At 42.5% G+C, this 14,968-nt stretch overlaps 1 protein-coding gene and 1 long non-coding RNA gene across 3 annotated transcripts; both read left to right on the top strand.

Moving 5' to 3' along the window:
- Window positions 1-578: 578 nt before the first annotated feature.
- Window positions 579-1,399, top strand: LOC117862966 (uncharacterized). Its single transcript, XR_004642091.2, has 2 exons — window positions 579-838; window positions 934-1,399. It is a non-coding gene; the product is annotated as an uncharacterized lncRNA (long non-coding RNA).
- Window positions 1,400-4,834: 3,435 nt separating this feature from the next.
- LOC117864196 (uncharacterized) lies at window positions 4,835-14,752 on the top strand. 2 transcript variants are annotated; one of them, XM_034748218.2, is made up of 16 exons: window positions 4,835-5,299; window positions 6,487-6,588; window positions 6,715-6,781; window positions 7,192-7,373; window positions 7,481-7,741; window positions 8,739-8,822; window positions 8,924-8,971; window positions 9,063-9,127; window positions 10,755-10,803; window positions 11,503-11,731; window positions 12,469-12,590; window positions 12,743-12,823; window positions 12,899-12,973; window positions 13,816-13,940; window positions 14,038-14,188; window positions 14,306-14,752. In XM_034748218.2, the coding sequence occupies exons 1-16, from the start codon at window positions 4,904-4,906 to the stop codon at window positions 14,486-14,488; spliced, it is 2,220 nt and encodes a 739-aa protein (XP_034604109.1). In that variant the 5' UTR covers window positions 4,835-4,903; the 3' UTR covers window positions 14,489-14,752. The 2 variants fall into 2 exon arrangements, with proteins under 2 accessions (XP_034604109.1, XP_072151072.1); XM_072294971.1 differs by having other exon boundaries at window positions 4,954-5,299; window positions 6,702-6,781.
- The last annotated feature ends 216 nt before the right edge of the window (window positions 14,753-14,968 follow it).

A 14,968-nucleotide genomic window follows, 5' to 3' on the forward strand; every position in this document is an offset into this window, starting at 1 on the left:
GTTGCATAGCAACAATAGCTCGTACAATGATTGTTAAGTTGTCTCGTAGTCCTACAATTTAGCTCATAAGGTGGTTGTTTCGCCAAGCAACGACCTCTTTCTCTCTCCTTCACATTATCAAAAATCCTACGTGGCACTGCATGAGACGACCTATGAGACCGCTGACGTGTAGCAATGTACTTGCTCTAAGGAGGATGTGGGGACGAAGCGGGAAATGTCGGGGCCGTCGGTGTCGGCGATGTTGCAGACAAATCCCAGCATCGGGGCCGGTGGAGGCTGCGGAACCTGCGGCGGAAGCAGGGGTCCGAGATGAGGCGGCGCTAGCGCCGGCAGACAAAGACGGCGTGAGCAAGGCTCGCTGGGTTGTCCGACAGGAGGCGGAGAAGGACCTCCTTGATGAGCTCGTCCATCAGCGTGGGCGGCGGCGGCGCCACGCCCAGTTGGTGCCTTGGTGGGTAGGGGCCCGGCGGAGCGAGGGCTTGGTCGGCTGTCGGCGGAGTAGCTGAAGGCCGAGATGATGATCTCGCCGAGATCGAGAAGGCCAAATGGCCGTCTGCGGGCCCTGCTAGGTGGGCCCATGTGGCTTGGTTTTGATTCGGCCTCGGGCCGAGCTCGGAAGAGTCTGTCGGCCCAACAAGAGCCGATCCAGCCATTCGGTCCAACCCACCGAATCCCTGAGAAGTTTCACGAGACCACAAAAACCCTAGCCCCACACCCGTCTTCATATAGCCCACCTGCGCCGCAACTCCTCTCTTCTCCATTCCCAGTCCCCACCTCCTCGATCCTCGCCGTCGCATGGGCACTGCGGAGGCCTCCGCCGGCGGCTAAAGCTTGCCGGGTAGGCGAGTCGCCGCTGTTAAGCTTCCTACTCCTCCTGGATTTCGTCCCCTATGTTTTGGTTTTGATCGTTGTTTGTTCCCCCCTTTGCTGTAGGTTGGAGACGCTGGTGTGGTGGTGGTTTTGCTGGTTCAGCGGCGCGGAGCCGAGCTTGTTAGCATGGCCGAGCGCCTCCTGAGACCAGCCACATGGATCCGTCGATCAACTGACCGAGTGTCTCCTTGCCCCCACGGATTCGCTCTTGTCAAGATCTGACACATTCCCCCAATTCCTTCATATTCGTATCCTCCACAGCAGCGCAGTTCTCTCAGCGATTTTTTTTTCTTTTGGGGGTTGTGGGTTTCTGTTTGGTTTGATTCGAGAACCCTCCCTCCTCGGAGGAGAGGAGAGAGCTGGTGATGTGGCGTCGGGGACGGCACCGGTTCCCCGGCCGCCTCCCATACCCAGCGACACCGACGGAGCTCGCCGCTTCCTGGCAGCCATCGTCACAGCCACGGGCGGGCTCGGCTACTTCTCGATTTGGGTCCGCTCATGCCCCGGCTGCTACAGCAGATCCCAAGGATCAATCAACGTGCTCGATCGCTCTTATCGGATTCGTTGCCGTAGTAGCCTCGCCCATTTCTGGTGGGAACTGAAGCACGCCTTGAGGTTATTTCTCGATTCGAAAAAGGTTCTTTTTTATTCCACTCTCGATTCGAAAGAAATCATCGAATCCAGGTGTAAGTCAGGTGGCAGCGTGACACCCTACCCCTGTCGGGGAGGATGAGCTGCCACAGTTACACGCCTGGGAGACCAACCCGACCCGGGGGTGCCCTTTCGTTACGCGCGCCGCGTTGCCAATCGTGGCACGCGTACATCAGGGCTCCACATTTCGCGTTTCCTCTAGGTCGCAATGCGATTTTTTTTTCAACTCCGGCCTCACTTTTGAGTGGATTTGGTGGTGTTGTCAGCTGGGAAATGCGATTTTTTTTTCAACTTCGGCCTCACTTCTCACTTTTGAGTGCAATGCGATGCGGACAGAGGTCAAGGGTTATTCGTGTCAAATCAAAGCCAAGCACCAGCATGCTCAACCAATTCGAATGCTGCCATTGCTTACTCGTGGAGATGACGTTTAAGTGACCAATTTGGACATAACTCAGGGTTGGTTGGGTCCGTTTGCTTATTTTTAGCACGTCATGCTGAATGTTTAGATACTAATTATGAGTATTAAACTAAACGTAGACTATTTACAAAACCCATTAGCCATGCTAAACGGCGAGACGAATCTATTAAGCCTAATTAATCTATCATTAGCAAAAATTTACTGTAGCAACACAATGTTAAATTATGGACTAATTAGGCTTAATAGATTCGTCTTGTCATTTAGCCTTCGCTTATGTAGTGGGTTTTGTAAATAATCTACATTTAATATTTCTAATTAGTATTTAAATATCGATGTGATGGGTACTAAAAATAAGCAGCCTAAACCAAACCAGGCTTCAAAATTAATTGGTACACACAGACACACCAAGGTTGGATCTTTATTTTGTGAATGAAGTAGAAGTAGTAAGTAATTTTGATTTAAACTGCAGGACAAGCTGCTCCTGCCATTTACAATAGCGTGAGCTTCGAATCGATTGACGCCTGATGGTGAATAGCTGGTTGTCTCGTTTATCACATCAGATGCAAGTCCTGAATTGGATAAGCATTCATGGCTTGGCATTGCGGTTCAACGGCCCATACCCTCGGCATTGGGCTCTGCTTCATCAGCGGCCCACAGAACATCATGGTTGACACTCCGTGATCCTATCCATCTTCCGGAAAAAAATTATTTGTCTTTCATTGTTTTGCCCCCTGGCTGGCTCCCTCTCCTGCACAACGCCTCTGGTCAAAACCAAAACACGGAACAATACCAAAACACGGAAACAGGGGAAATGGGGAAGAAGAATGGTGTGGGAATGGGATAGGATAGGAATGGCTGATATTTTCGCAGCCAACCACCTCATTCTTCTATCTAAAATAAAAGAATTTTGCTGATTTATTTATTGCTATATCCAATTTATAAATTGCTAGCGGCATTTAGTAAGGGCCTGTTTTGTTAAGTGGGGCTAAAGTTTTAGTTCCACTTTAGTCCACGGACTAAGGGTGTTTGGTTCAAGTGACTAAAAGCATTAAATGGAGTGATAAGATTACCATGCTGCTTTTGTTTTCTCTCTCCCACCAATTGCCCTGTAACCTGGCACCAAAATCGCCACCACCCTGTTCCATGCTGAAAAATCTGGTGGCGTCAAATTCGTGTGGCAACAGCAAGAACGGCAAAAACTTTATTGTGCCACATATTCATTCCATTTGGTAAAAAAAAATTCATACAAATGATCATACACATTCATACACTCATACAATCGAAAAAAATATCCATAAATCATCCATACAACAGTTCACAACAGTTCCACATAGCAACGATAAAATCACCATTAAAAGTTCACATCTACAATCTACTAAACAAACAATGGGCTATCCATGGGCGGGGTGCGGCGGTTGGGCATGTAGGGTATAGCGGCAGGGGGTGGGAGGAGTTGGGGGCGGCGGATCTGGTGGGGGAGGGCGCTGCCGGCGGTGCATGGGCGACGGCGCCGGCGTGGAGGAGGGATCGAGCGGCGGCCGGGTTGGGGGAGCGCAGGGACTAGCGGGGGAGCGTCTGGGGTCTGCCAGCGGGGGTGGGAGGACTTGGGGCGGCGGACCGACGGGTGAGGGTGCGGCCGGCGGTGGTTGGGCGCGGCCGCCGGCGTGGAGGATGGATCTAGCGGCGGCGGTGTTAGGCGAGTACGGGTCTGGCGGTGGGGGTAGGAACGGTCGGGAGGAGGGTGCGGGGGTAGGGGGCGTCCAGAATGCTTGAGAGTTAGTTTTAATCACTTTTAGGAGGGGGTGGGGGGACTAAAAGATTTGAGCCTCCAATTTTGATCACCTTTTAGTCAGCCTATTTGGTTATTTAGTCACCTTTTAGTCACGGTGGGAACCGTGCGCTTCTTATCTCCTTCTTAATTTTAAGTTTTCCAATGACTTAGGATATCTCTGGATATCCGTCAAGTAGTACTATGTAATTAGAGTTCATCATCCTGTATACCATTTCTCCTAACATAATTATGTCCTTTAGAGGGTATTTTTTTTTTTTGATAAAATGTCCTTTAGAGGGTAGCCTATATTTACCGTTTGCTTGGTGTGTTCACCTCACTAATTAATCAGCGCCACCGTATTTGGTGGTAGCCGGAATGTGTTTGTGACATTAGTAGTGGCAGCGCACACTCGACCTTACCCATTAATGGCACTAGTATTAAGGGGGTAAATGGCTCAGCATCGGCAATATACAAATTCTATTAAAAATAGTTATACTTTATTTTTAGACATGCCAACAGGTCCTACTCCCTCCGTTCCAAATTACAAGTCATTCCAACTTTCTTGGTCAAAGCATCTCAAGTTTGACCAAATTTATACAAGAAAGTACTAACATTCATGATACCAAATAAGTGCCATTAGTTTCTTTATTAAATATATTTTCATAGTATATCTATTCGGTGTCATAAATCTTTGTGGTCCTCTCTATAATTTTGGTCAAACATAAAATAGTTTGAACTCTCCAAGAAAGTTAGGATGGCTTATAATTTGAAACGGAAGGAGTATGTTTTTGTCATTCAACCTTTTTTTTGTCTATTTTTAAAGAACCGTTTGCCACTTGCCATTGTTAGCATCTTTCTTGACAGCTGTAGTTGTGAATTGCAATAATGTATGGTTAAATGCACAACTTTTGTAGCTGAAGTAAAAAAAATGCGCAGCCGGAATAAATACTTTTTTTTTATCTAAGAATGAGAATTAAAATGTTCCCCCTCTCCGAACGGCCTACTTCTTGTTCGAAGAATCTGGCTAGTGGCTATGATCTACAGCGTTCATGATAGATCGGACGGTCACAGAATACCCTGACCCGTTTCCTCTGTACTATTATCGCTCTCGAAGACATCGGTCTCCATTCCCCAACCGGTCAATCCTCCTTCACTTCCGACCATCCTAAACCCCTAAACTAGGGTTTCCGCCCATGGCGACCACGCCGCCGCCGCCGCCGGCGTCGATCCTCGGCACGCTCGGCGACTTCACGTCGCGGGAGAACTGGGATAAGTTCTTCGCGCTCCGCGGCACGGGCGACAGCTTCGAGTGGTACGCGGAGTGGCCTAACCTCCAGACCCCGCTCCTCGCCCTCCTCCGGGACCGCGGCGCCGCGGCGGAGGCGGATGCTGGGGCGGGGGCGCAGGCCCCGGAGATCCTGGTGCCCGCGTGCGGGAGCTCGGCGCTCTCGGAGCGGCTCTACGACGCGGGGTTCCGCCGCATCACCAACGTCGACTTCTCCCGCGTCGTCGTCGCCGACATGCTCCGCCGCCACGCGCGCGCGCGGCCCGAGATGCGCTGGCGCGTCATGGACATCACCAGCATGCAGGTACGGCCCGTGCGCTACATCGACTGCGGTGTATGGGTTGGCTTGGCTTGTATAGAGCTTGGATTTTGGCTTTGCTGGCGGTGCTGTTGCCTATTGCAGGGATAATTTGGGGGCATTGATAGTTCCGTAGTTGTAAGTTCGTTAGATGAAACTTCGAAACAGTCACATCTATAGTACTATTTAGATAAATCAGAGTTGTGAATTTTGAGCCTGCTGCTGATGTTGGAGGTACTGTTAAACTTTCTGCATTGCAAACTCCTTGATCGGACATGATATTATTATCATATCGTTGAGATGCTTTTGATCACTGAATGTGGTATCAATGTAGTTTTTTTTATCTGAGTTCACTGTCACTTACTCCCTCCGTTTCAAATTGTAGATCGTTTTGCCTTTAGAAATACATAGATTTTGCTATGAATCTAGATATACATTATGTCTATATACATAGTAAACTCTATGCATCTAGAAAAGCCAAAACGACCTACAATTTGAAATGGAGGGAGTACCTGGCATGCCAACTCTTGATTGTTGAGCTCAAATGTTTCTTGGTCATTTGAGCAGGCATTGCATTTAATTCAGTTATGTTTGGTTGACTTGGGGTTTATGAATGAGTTGCAGTGCGTTTATAAATTGTTGTCACCCGAAGGCAGCTTACAAGAAACGCGCTATGGTTGTTGATTCATGGTTTCTGCACCATAATAAATAAATCAATCCAGAGGAAGATACTTTCTTTGGTTGAGATTCTGAATGGCCCTGTACTATACCTGCTTGGCATTATTTTGTGATACCTCTTAAAATGATTTGTGAGCTTTCTGCATTGCCTAGTTCTCTAAATTTTTATGCCCTACCTATTTATAGTTTGTCTTTGACCCTTTCCTGTAATAATTGCTGGCTGCTCCTAAACTTAACTTTATCTCACACCAAGCAACATATTTCTAGTAAAAATTACATGACATATTAAATTGTTTCTTTGCAAGTCCTCGATGCTATGCTTGCCAATTTTTTATGCTGTATCTCTCCGTCATTTATTAATACACATGCTTGTCAGAAGTACTTTGACATATCTAAATGCCACTTTGCACATGGATCGTCTGGCTTCATACCCGGAATTTTTCCATTATTGATAAATCCAGAAACTCTTAATACATATTTCCTATCAACACTAGCTGACGTATCAAAATTACCAGTTTGCGGATGGGTCGTTTGATGTCATTCTTGATAAGGGAGGACTGGATGCTCTTATGGAGCCAGGGGCTGGGACAAAACTGGGGACAAAATATCTTAATGAGGTATGTTGGTGGATTTCTATTGAACTTTAAATGCCTCTTTAGTTGTTGTAATGGATATATCCCTTGGTCCTGATGGAAATGCTATTTTCTTAATGATATTTATGACTGAGCAGGTGTCTTTTGCAGGCCAAGAGAGTTTTGAAATCAGGAGGGAAGTTTGTGTGCCTTACCCTTGCAGAATCCCATGTTTTAGGTTATTTTCTATCAATTCTCACCTTCTCTTTACCTTTTCAAATTTAGTTTTTATTAACTTATTATGCATCTCCAGACTTCAAGACTTGAATTTTTTTTAGATAGTTAGGAACTTTCAACCATGCCACTTTGTTTTTCAGTATGTGGTTTTACTGAGTTTTTTCTGTAATTATAAAGAGAAACTCTGACCATAAATATTTATAAGTACATGTTAGTATATACGCTCAAAAGTTGTAAGATCATGGAACCATTTTTTTAAACAATAAATCTGATGTTTTCATGCAGCCAATTGACATTGTTTCACAAATATTGGTGATCACGAAGTTTATAGGTTCGACTACACAGATTCTTAAAGAACAATAATAATTGAATGGTGAGACTTACGATGTTTTCCATTTTCGCTTCTTGCAGCACTTCTTTTGTCTGAGTTCAGATTTGGATGGGATATGAATATTCAAGCTATAGCTAGTGAATCCTCTAAAAAATCTGCCTTCCAGACATTCATGGTGGTCATGGTGAAAGGGAAGATGGGTGCAGTTCAAACAATAAAATCATCATTGGATCAGTCTGCTGAATACTGTAACATGAAACAGGTATTGTTGATTCTTCTAATAAACTGTATGAATAAATCAATGGTTTAATTCAGCTCAGGATATTTGTTCATTTCGTCACTTCTGTCTTCTGTATGTTTGTGCTACAGGCAACTGCTGTGATTCGGGCTCTTGGAAATGAGAACATCGTCAGGGAGTCATACTCTTCTGGTGTTGATGTACTCCTCTCATTGCGTGATCTTCAGCTAGGAGCTATAGGAGATCTGAAAGTGATTGTCCCAGGACGAAGGAGGCAGTTCATTCTTGGTGAACAGGAGACTTCGCTCTATTGCTACAAGGCTGTTCTATTGGATGCCAAGAAGCAAACAGAAACATTTGTATACCATTGTGGAGTTTTTATTGTGCCTAAGGTCTGTTTTATGTTGTCAATTTGCATTGTTGCTTTCTCAGTATTTACTGTTAGTTGTCCAACTGAATCTCCCGCCAATCTTCTCCTTGATCTGTTCTGTCTTGGAAGAAACAAATCTAATAAGTGGATGCATTATCATGATGAAACGAGTTTGAAAATCTGGAGGAAATTGTAAACTAGTTCTGGGGTGGGGTGGGTCCATTTCCATTTTCCTCATCCACATTCACTTTTTCTGATGGAAGCCTTCAACCTATGCTCTTCATACTAATCTAAGTGTAAATGCGACCTTAAGTAATATCCTAGTTCTGTGTACACATACACAATGCTTATTTGCCTGATGTGATGAAATGGTGATACTGGACGAGAAAAGGCAAACACCAAGTTACTTAAAACTATGTAGTATTTACGAATCTTGCTAAAGCACCTTCAATGGAAGTAATTAAGTGGGTGGAGAAAATAAATATCATGCAAATATGTCAAGTCAACCAAGTCAAACTACAGTGCATGTGCTGGGGATGCTCACTATTGGAGGCCTTTTTTGAAAAGGAAAAAGAAAGAGAGAGGCTCTGTAGAAAAAACAAAGAATTGGGACATGTAGCTGGTGCTTGCTTGTGAATTTGGACAGAAGTTTAGATCTGGAAGGACAAGAACAATGTGAAACAATAAGCACCAAGGACAATGAGTGATAAACAAGCTGCCTCACAAAATCGCTGTCTTTGTGAGTTTATAGAAGAAAGGATCTCTGGCCTAAGGATAGATTCTCTCTTGCCTGGGGAGGATAATGCAGCAGAACCAACAATGGCATATCCGAGAAGCTGAATTTGATTAAAACTGTGTTTTGCTGATCAAACTAATGCCGAAATATGCTTGATTAAATGCAAACAAACTGTTGGCTACGAAAGGATTTATAGTAACGCTTGCAGCTATAACTGTTAGTTAGGAAATAACTCATAGTTCCTAGGGCTTGAAAGTTGCTAAGGAACATATTTCAATTTCAGGCTCGAGCTCAGGAATGGCTATTTGCTTCAGCAGAAGGACAGTGGCATGTTGTTGAAAGTGCAAAGGCTGCCCGTCTAATTATGGTACAATTATTACGAGTGCAAACCCAGCATTATTGTTACATTGGTATTTATGATTATGTTGCTGGGTTTCATTTTACCTGCTCATAATTGTATTATGCTAGGTTTTCTTGGACAGCAGACATGCAAATATCGACATGGATATTATTAAGGTGGTTTTTATTGTTACATTCTTTGGAGATTGCCGAAGGCTCCTATTTAATATCTTCCCTATCCTAATATTATTGTTTTTGCTATTTCCAGAAGGATTTGTCTCCACTTGTTAAGGATCTAGAACCTGGAAATCCTGAAGAGGAGGCCCCTATACCGTATGTTTCAATGCTTTCTAATTGGATTTTCATCGCCATTTCTTATTAAAGTATATCCATTTGCAATGTTCAGACACTAATTAATTTAAATCAAAATTATTTAACCAAGATCTTAAATTTTGTATTTTGCGCAAACAAGGGTTTTATCACTAACCAAGGACTACATCAAGGTTTTAAAGTTGGTTAGGAATAATGGTTACATGGTTTGAATAGAGGCCCGCTGATGCCAAATAAGTTTGATTTGTGTTTCTACTTGTGACCATATTTTTAGGAAAGATAGGGACTGGGCCAAGCTTAGTTGGTGGGAGCCTTTTCGACTCGAATTTGGGAGTCAGTTTCTTCTTTGTTTGCAGTGTCACCTAGTTCCTCGTATGTTAGTGAAGCTTCATTAATTTTTGTTAGGTAATATAAATACTGTTATGACACTCCCCCACAAACGGGAAGAACAAGGATGCCCATTGGCCAGGGACGTGTCCTGTGCATACTATGTCTGGATCTTTCGGTGCTAGATGGGAGAAGAAACCAGACCGACATACCTGATCTCTGCAGCCCCTGGAGCCTCCCCTCCGGAAGCCAAGTGTTGTGTCACTGTCACTACCAGACGGCCCAAAACTCCTGTACAGTAGCCAACAGGATCTGGATCTCCAACTAGATCTCCAGATCCGGTGAGCTCCAACCCCACGGAGCTGTCGTTGGCACCGGAGCGAGTGACGATGAGGTCGAGGGCTGGAGGACCTTATGCCACGGTGGCTGCCACAAGTCCACATTGCAAGCGCCAGGCAGAAAACCACGCGTCCCCTCACATCTGAGGCCAGCGAGGCCATTGGAGGCGAAGGGGAATGACAGCCTAACCGATGGGAGAACCTGAATCTCCTGCCTCCTTATTTGTGTGAGTTGAGGAGTTGAGGTGTGGGGAAGAGAGACCAGATAGCTGCTTTTTGTGCCAACTTAAAGAAAGAAGCTAGAAGAGATAATACCAAAAGGGCAACTAAATCATTGTAGCATTACCATATAAATAATTATTCATGGTTCAAAGGCATGAAAATAAGGAACTCACATATAGTTCATATTCATATACGCAAATGTGAATTTAACAGTTAGAAATCGCAAACTAATTTGATTCAGAGGGTATTTTATGGCTAATAAATTTGGCACCGAACTAATGACATGACTTGAGAGTCATGGTATGGTAAATGAGTGGGATGTAAATTATGGAAACAGGTGTGGAATATACAAGTGAATAACTGGGAGAGATGTTATTTTCTTATTCTCTTATTTAATATTTGACAAATATTATACTTCTGGTAGCTGACTTGGTACTTACTGAAGTGAGGCATGTGATTGTTCCAGACTGCAAATTGGCAGTTACATTTCTACTGAGAAATGACCTGAAATTCACTTTTTTTTGCTTCATTTCATGGAAGAGCCAGCCACTTTTTACATCTGGTATTAGTAAAGAAAACTCTCAAGTGAATGACTTGTGTACAATTAGTTACATGACCGAAATAAATCCCAATGGGCACTGTTGAAACTTTTTTGTCAATTGATTTTTTTACAAAAATACCCACAACCTAATTTTTTTTTCGATGTTTGATCTTCTGGTGATGGTATGTAAACAATCCTGCAGGTTCATGATGGCTGGTGATGGTGTGAAACAAAGAGATATTCTGCAAGAGGTAATTATAAATATCTTTTTCTTCTAAAAGCCATTGATTGGTTTGGCTAGCTGTGGAGTTGATTAGGAGACATCCAACCCAATCTCCTCATTTTACTTCCCCTGTTCCATTTTATAAGACGTGCATGCAGTTTAAGAGTCAAACCTTGTAATCTTCAACCAACAATTAGCCTCACGTGATTAAAATCTTGTTATATGAAAATGGTATCAGTGTGTTCACATTTGAAAGTACTTTGTTGTGGTTAGAATTTTGTTGCTACAACCATTGTAGTGTAAGAGAAACTAAAAGTCAAAGCCTAGTTTTGGAAACTGTGCTGAGTCAAACCATGCCTTATATTTTGAAATGGAGAGAGTAATATACAGTAAAATGTGACAAAACTTGAGTCTGTAAACCATGCAACTCCAATCCTTGCTAGTTCTGCAATGAATTGGAAGATTCAATGTTTGGGCATCATCAATTTGTGGGTGGACTTAAATTCGTTTTTTATTTGAGGAGTCAGCAATGTTATAGCATACTTGCTAGAAATGCACATGCCTGCTATTAGTTTTCTGAATGAATGGAAGTAGGGATGCTGACATGAAGACTAAGAAGTGAACTGTGTTGATACTATAACAGTTCACTTAGCTGTAGTGTCTGATTACAGTTGAGCTGCGTACTTGCATAACCTTCTCAGCTGACCTCTTGTGTTGCATTTGGAAGGCCACCTCAGAATTAACTGGTCCAATGGTTGTGGAAGATGTTGTCTATGAAAATGCTGATGGAGACCAAGGTTCCATGCCTGAGAAAATGTTCCGGCGCCTTATTTTTGGAAGAAGTTCTGGCTTAGTGCAATCTGAAGCGTTGCTAATTAGAGATCCTCACAGTGATGAGACAGATAAAAAGAATAAAAATGCATCTGCAACATCTAAAAAGAGAAGGAGCAAAAAAGGTCTGTACCTTTTTTGGTTGCTTGCTATACCCATTGCTTTCATTGTTACTAGCTGATATTTTTCCTCTCTAGGGTCCACATATAGATAGATTTTGTACTTCCTTAAAGTCATAGATCCACAATCTGAGAGTTTCTATTAACTGATAACTCATTTTATTTTGTGGAGAGGACATCATGTACCACATATTCCTATATAGCAGAACTTATCAGCTATCACTTCTAGTTCTTATGGCTATGAGCTGTAGCTAATTTTCAGTCTATGTATTTACTTTGTGAATATTTGTTCAGTTAATACATGCAGCCACAATTGTTTGGAGGGCAATTCATCTATTGGTAGTGGTATGGCGGATGTGTGGTTTACATTGACCTTTATAATCTTTTGCTCCCGAAGAGTTTCAGAAATCTTATCAAAGTAATCAATGCTTCCCATAATCCAGAATTGCTGCAGAAATCTGTATGATTTTGCTGCTTTTCTGATAGCAATGCTAGTTGATCTTATAGAATTGTAAGCACTATATTCACTTGATCATAGAAAGAAGAATGATGAATCCCCTGGTTCTCTTCTATTGAGTTGATGAATGTTGGAACAACTACAGTTACCTGATTCTTGTTGTTTCATCACTTGTTGATTTTTCTTATATTCACCAACTCAATAAGCTATTCAAGATTAGGCACTAATTTGCAATTGTTCTTCTGTGGTTTTAAACTCCAATTGTTGGTGTTTACATGACATGCAGGATCCAAGAACAGTCTGAGAGTTGACCATAGCTTTCTTGGCAGCTCTTATCACAGCGGTATCATATCTGGGCTTTCTTTAGTTGCATCTGCTCTGGGTGCTGCTTCTACATCTGGAGAAAAAGTAAGTCTTATGCTTTTATTCTACTAGGGTTTGACTTTTAAGTAGTTGAACTGCCATTATTGTTGAACCAGCTTCGTTGTTGTACAATTAGTTCTTAATTTTTTTTGTGTATGTAACAGTTTTGTACCTTACATCCGATTCACATTTTGTAGGTCAGCACCACTGTTATAGGCCTTGGTGCTGGTTGTTTCCCAATGTTTCTCCGTGGATGTCTCCCTTTTGTAGATATTGAGGTAACAGAAAAATAAAAAAACTTTCATCTTCAACAAATGATTGAATGCAGTCATCACACTTCTCAAAAATTACAGGTTGTGGAGTTGGACCCCTTGGTAGCTGAGCTAGCAAAGAAATATTTCGGTTTTTCAGTGGATGAACAGTTAAAGGTGGGTTGTTGTACTCCTATAATAAGAGAGCTAATCATACTCCTTTGAATAACTTGGACTTCAACTATTTTCCATTGATATTTGAAAATTTCCTTCCATACCACTGTTTAACTAAAACTTTTACTGTATACCAAATTGCCAATTGAAAGATCATTTGCCCCTGTTCCATCAAAGTCCCATAAGGGCACAATGGCAGAGATTAGAAGGAGTTATGGAATGGTATGAAAGAATCATGCCACGACTAGTATACCATGGATGCAGCAATTATTTAAAATCATTGTCTGATTTGCGTACCTGTTACTTTGGAATCTAAAGTTGATCGAGCATACATGCCAAAATACCCACTTTCATGGCAAGCTATAACATTTTTACTCTGGTCATAAAAAGGTGACATTTTAGGTTACCTGCTAACTAAAACATACTTATCATTTGAAGGTGGTTTCGCCGGATTTGTCTTGAAAAAAAGCTTCATAATATTATAATTTCGCTATGATTTACAAATACACTACAAAGTAACTAATCATTAAAGTTAAATTTTGAAGATTATCAATGTCTAAAACGACATTTTATATGGACTTTTTATTTTGATCTCAATAATTTGTTAATTTCCATGCAACACTAAGTAACCACAATAGCCCAGGGGAACTGATAAGGTTTTCATTAGTAAAGCATGCTGAATGGTCTTATTTCTTGCATTTCTGTCGTGATATTTTTAATGATGACGAGCCTAGTTTGGAACTCAGATCTCCCTATTTTCTTACTGATGTGTTCAGTGTTCGCAATACAGACCATGTTTTTTTATCATTGAGCTTCATTGCATCTTTCCGACTCCCACATGTTAGGTGCATTTGGGGGATGGAATCAAATTCGTTGAAGACAGTGTTGCTGCAAACCATTCTGTATCAAATGGCAGTGGCAGCAATGCGATCAAAATTCTTATCATTGATGTTGATTCATCTGACCTAAGGTATTGCTTTTCCATGTCTCTCTCAGCCATTGTATTGCCATTCTTTTATCAAATGATTTATTCTCAATAGACTGACAGCCAATGGTTATTCCCACAGCTCTGGGCTGTCTTGCCCGCCAGAAAACTTTGTCGAAGATCCTTTCCTTCAGAAAGCAAAAGAGTTCCTTTCAGAGGGTGGTCTTTTTATCATCAATTTAGTCTCACGATCATCTTCAGTTAGGGAAATGGTTGTTTCAAGGCTTAGAGCGGTAAGATGTCTGATGCCCTTATGGTTTACACTGCATAGAATCAATAGTAGGAGAATCAGATGATACCTCAGATATCCAAATGCAACACCATTGCTTAATTGCAACTTTATTTTGTAGGTCTTCGAACACCTGTACTCGCTGCAACTTGAAGAAGACATAAATGAGGTTCTATTTGCGTCCCCAAGCGAAAGATACCTGGACGTCAATAACCTTGATGCAGCAGTTACCAAATTGAAGGATTTACTCAAATTTCCAGTGGATGTAGAATCGGATATAAAGAAGTTGCAGAGGCTCCAGTAACAGTCTCACCTGATGCTGAACATCCATTTGCATCCAACAGATTTTGAACACATCTCAAGCTTTTACCCCCCAGAGATTAGGATGAAATTAGCTAGGCATGCCTGTTTTCCCATATTTTTTTCCTAGCCAACTTTTGTATGGGTAAAACAGTGCATCTGTACAGATTTACAGGAGGGGAGTGGAGACAATAGAATGTTCATGATGAATGGCCTATGTCGGTTTACAAATCTGGGCAAATCGATGAAGGTTGGATTGATTTCCCAAGCTTGTCTGGATGCCTGTGAGTTGCTAAAAGCAATCCTCAGATATTTTCACACTTCAGCTTATCCTTCAGGTGTTAGATCAGATGAACGTTCGCTAGATACCTAAGTACTGAACACTTGCCGAGTGCCAGCTGTTGCGAAGGTGGTGGTTTACCGGGCGGAGCAGGGAGAACAACGATGGAGGCGGGTTTAGTCGTATAGAAGCTTGCATGTGGAT

The sequence above is a fragment of the Setaria viridis genome, chromosome 7, assembly GCF_005286985.2.
Source record: "Setaria viridis chromosome 7, Setaria_viridis_v4.0, whole genome shotgun sequence".
Lineage (NCBI taxonomy): Eukaryota > Viridiplantae > Streptophyta > Magnoliopsida > Poales > Poaceae > Setaria > Setaria viridis.

Bases quoted from the DNA above. Each gene is read 5' to 3' on its own strand.
- LOC117864196 (XM_034748218.2), top strand. From the start codon at position 4,904: ATGGCGACCACGCCGCCGCCGCCGCCGGCGTCGATCCTCGGCACGCTC. The intron at 8,823-8,923 runs GTACAATTATTA...GTATTATGCTAG, and splicing joins AGGCTGCCCGTCTAATTATG to GTTTTCTTGGACAGCAGACA. The intron at 13,941-14,037 runs GTATTGCTTTTC...TTATTCCCACAG, and splicing joins GTTGATTCATCTGACCTAAG to CTCTGGGCTGTCTTGCCCGC.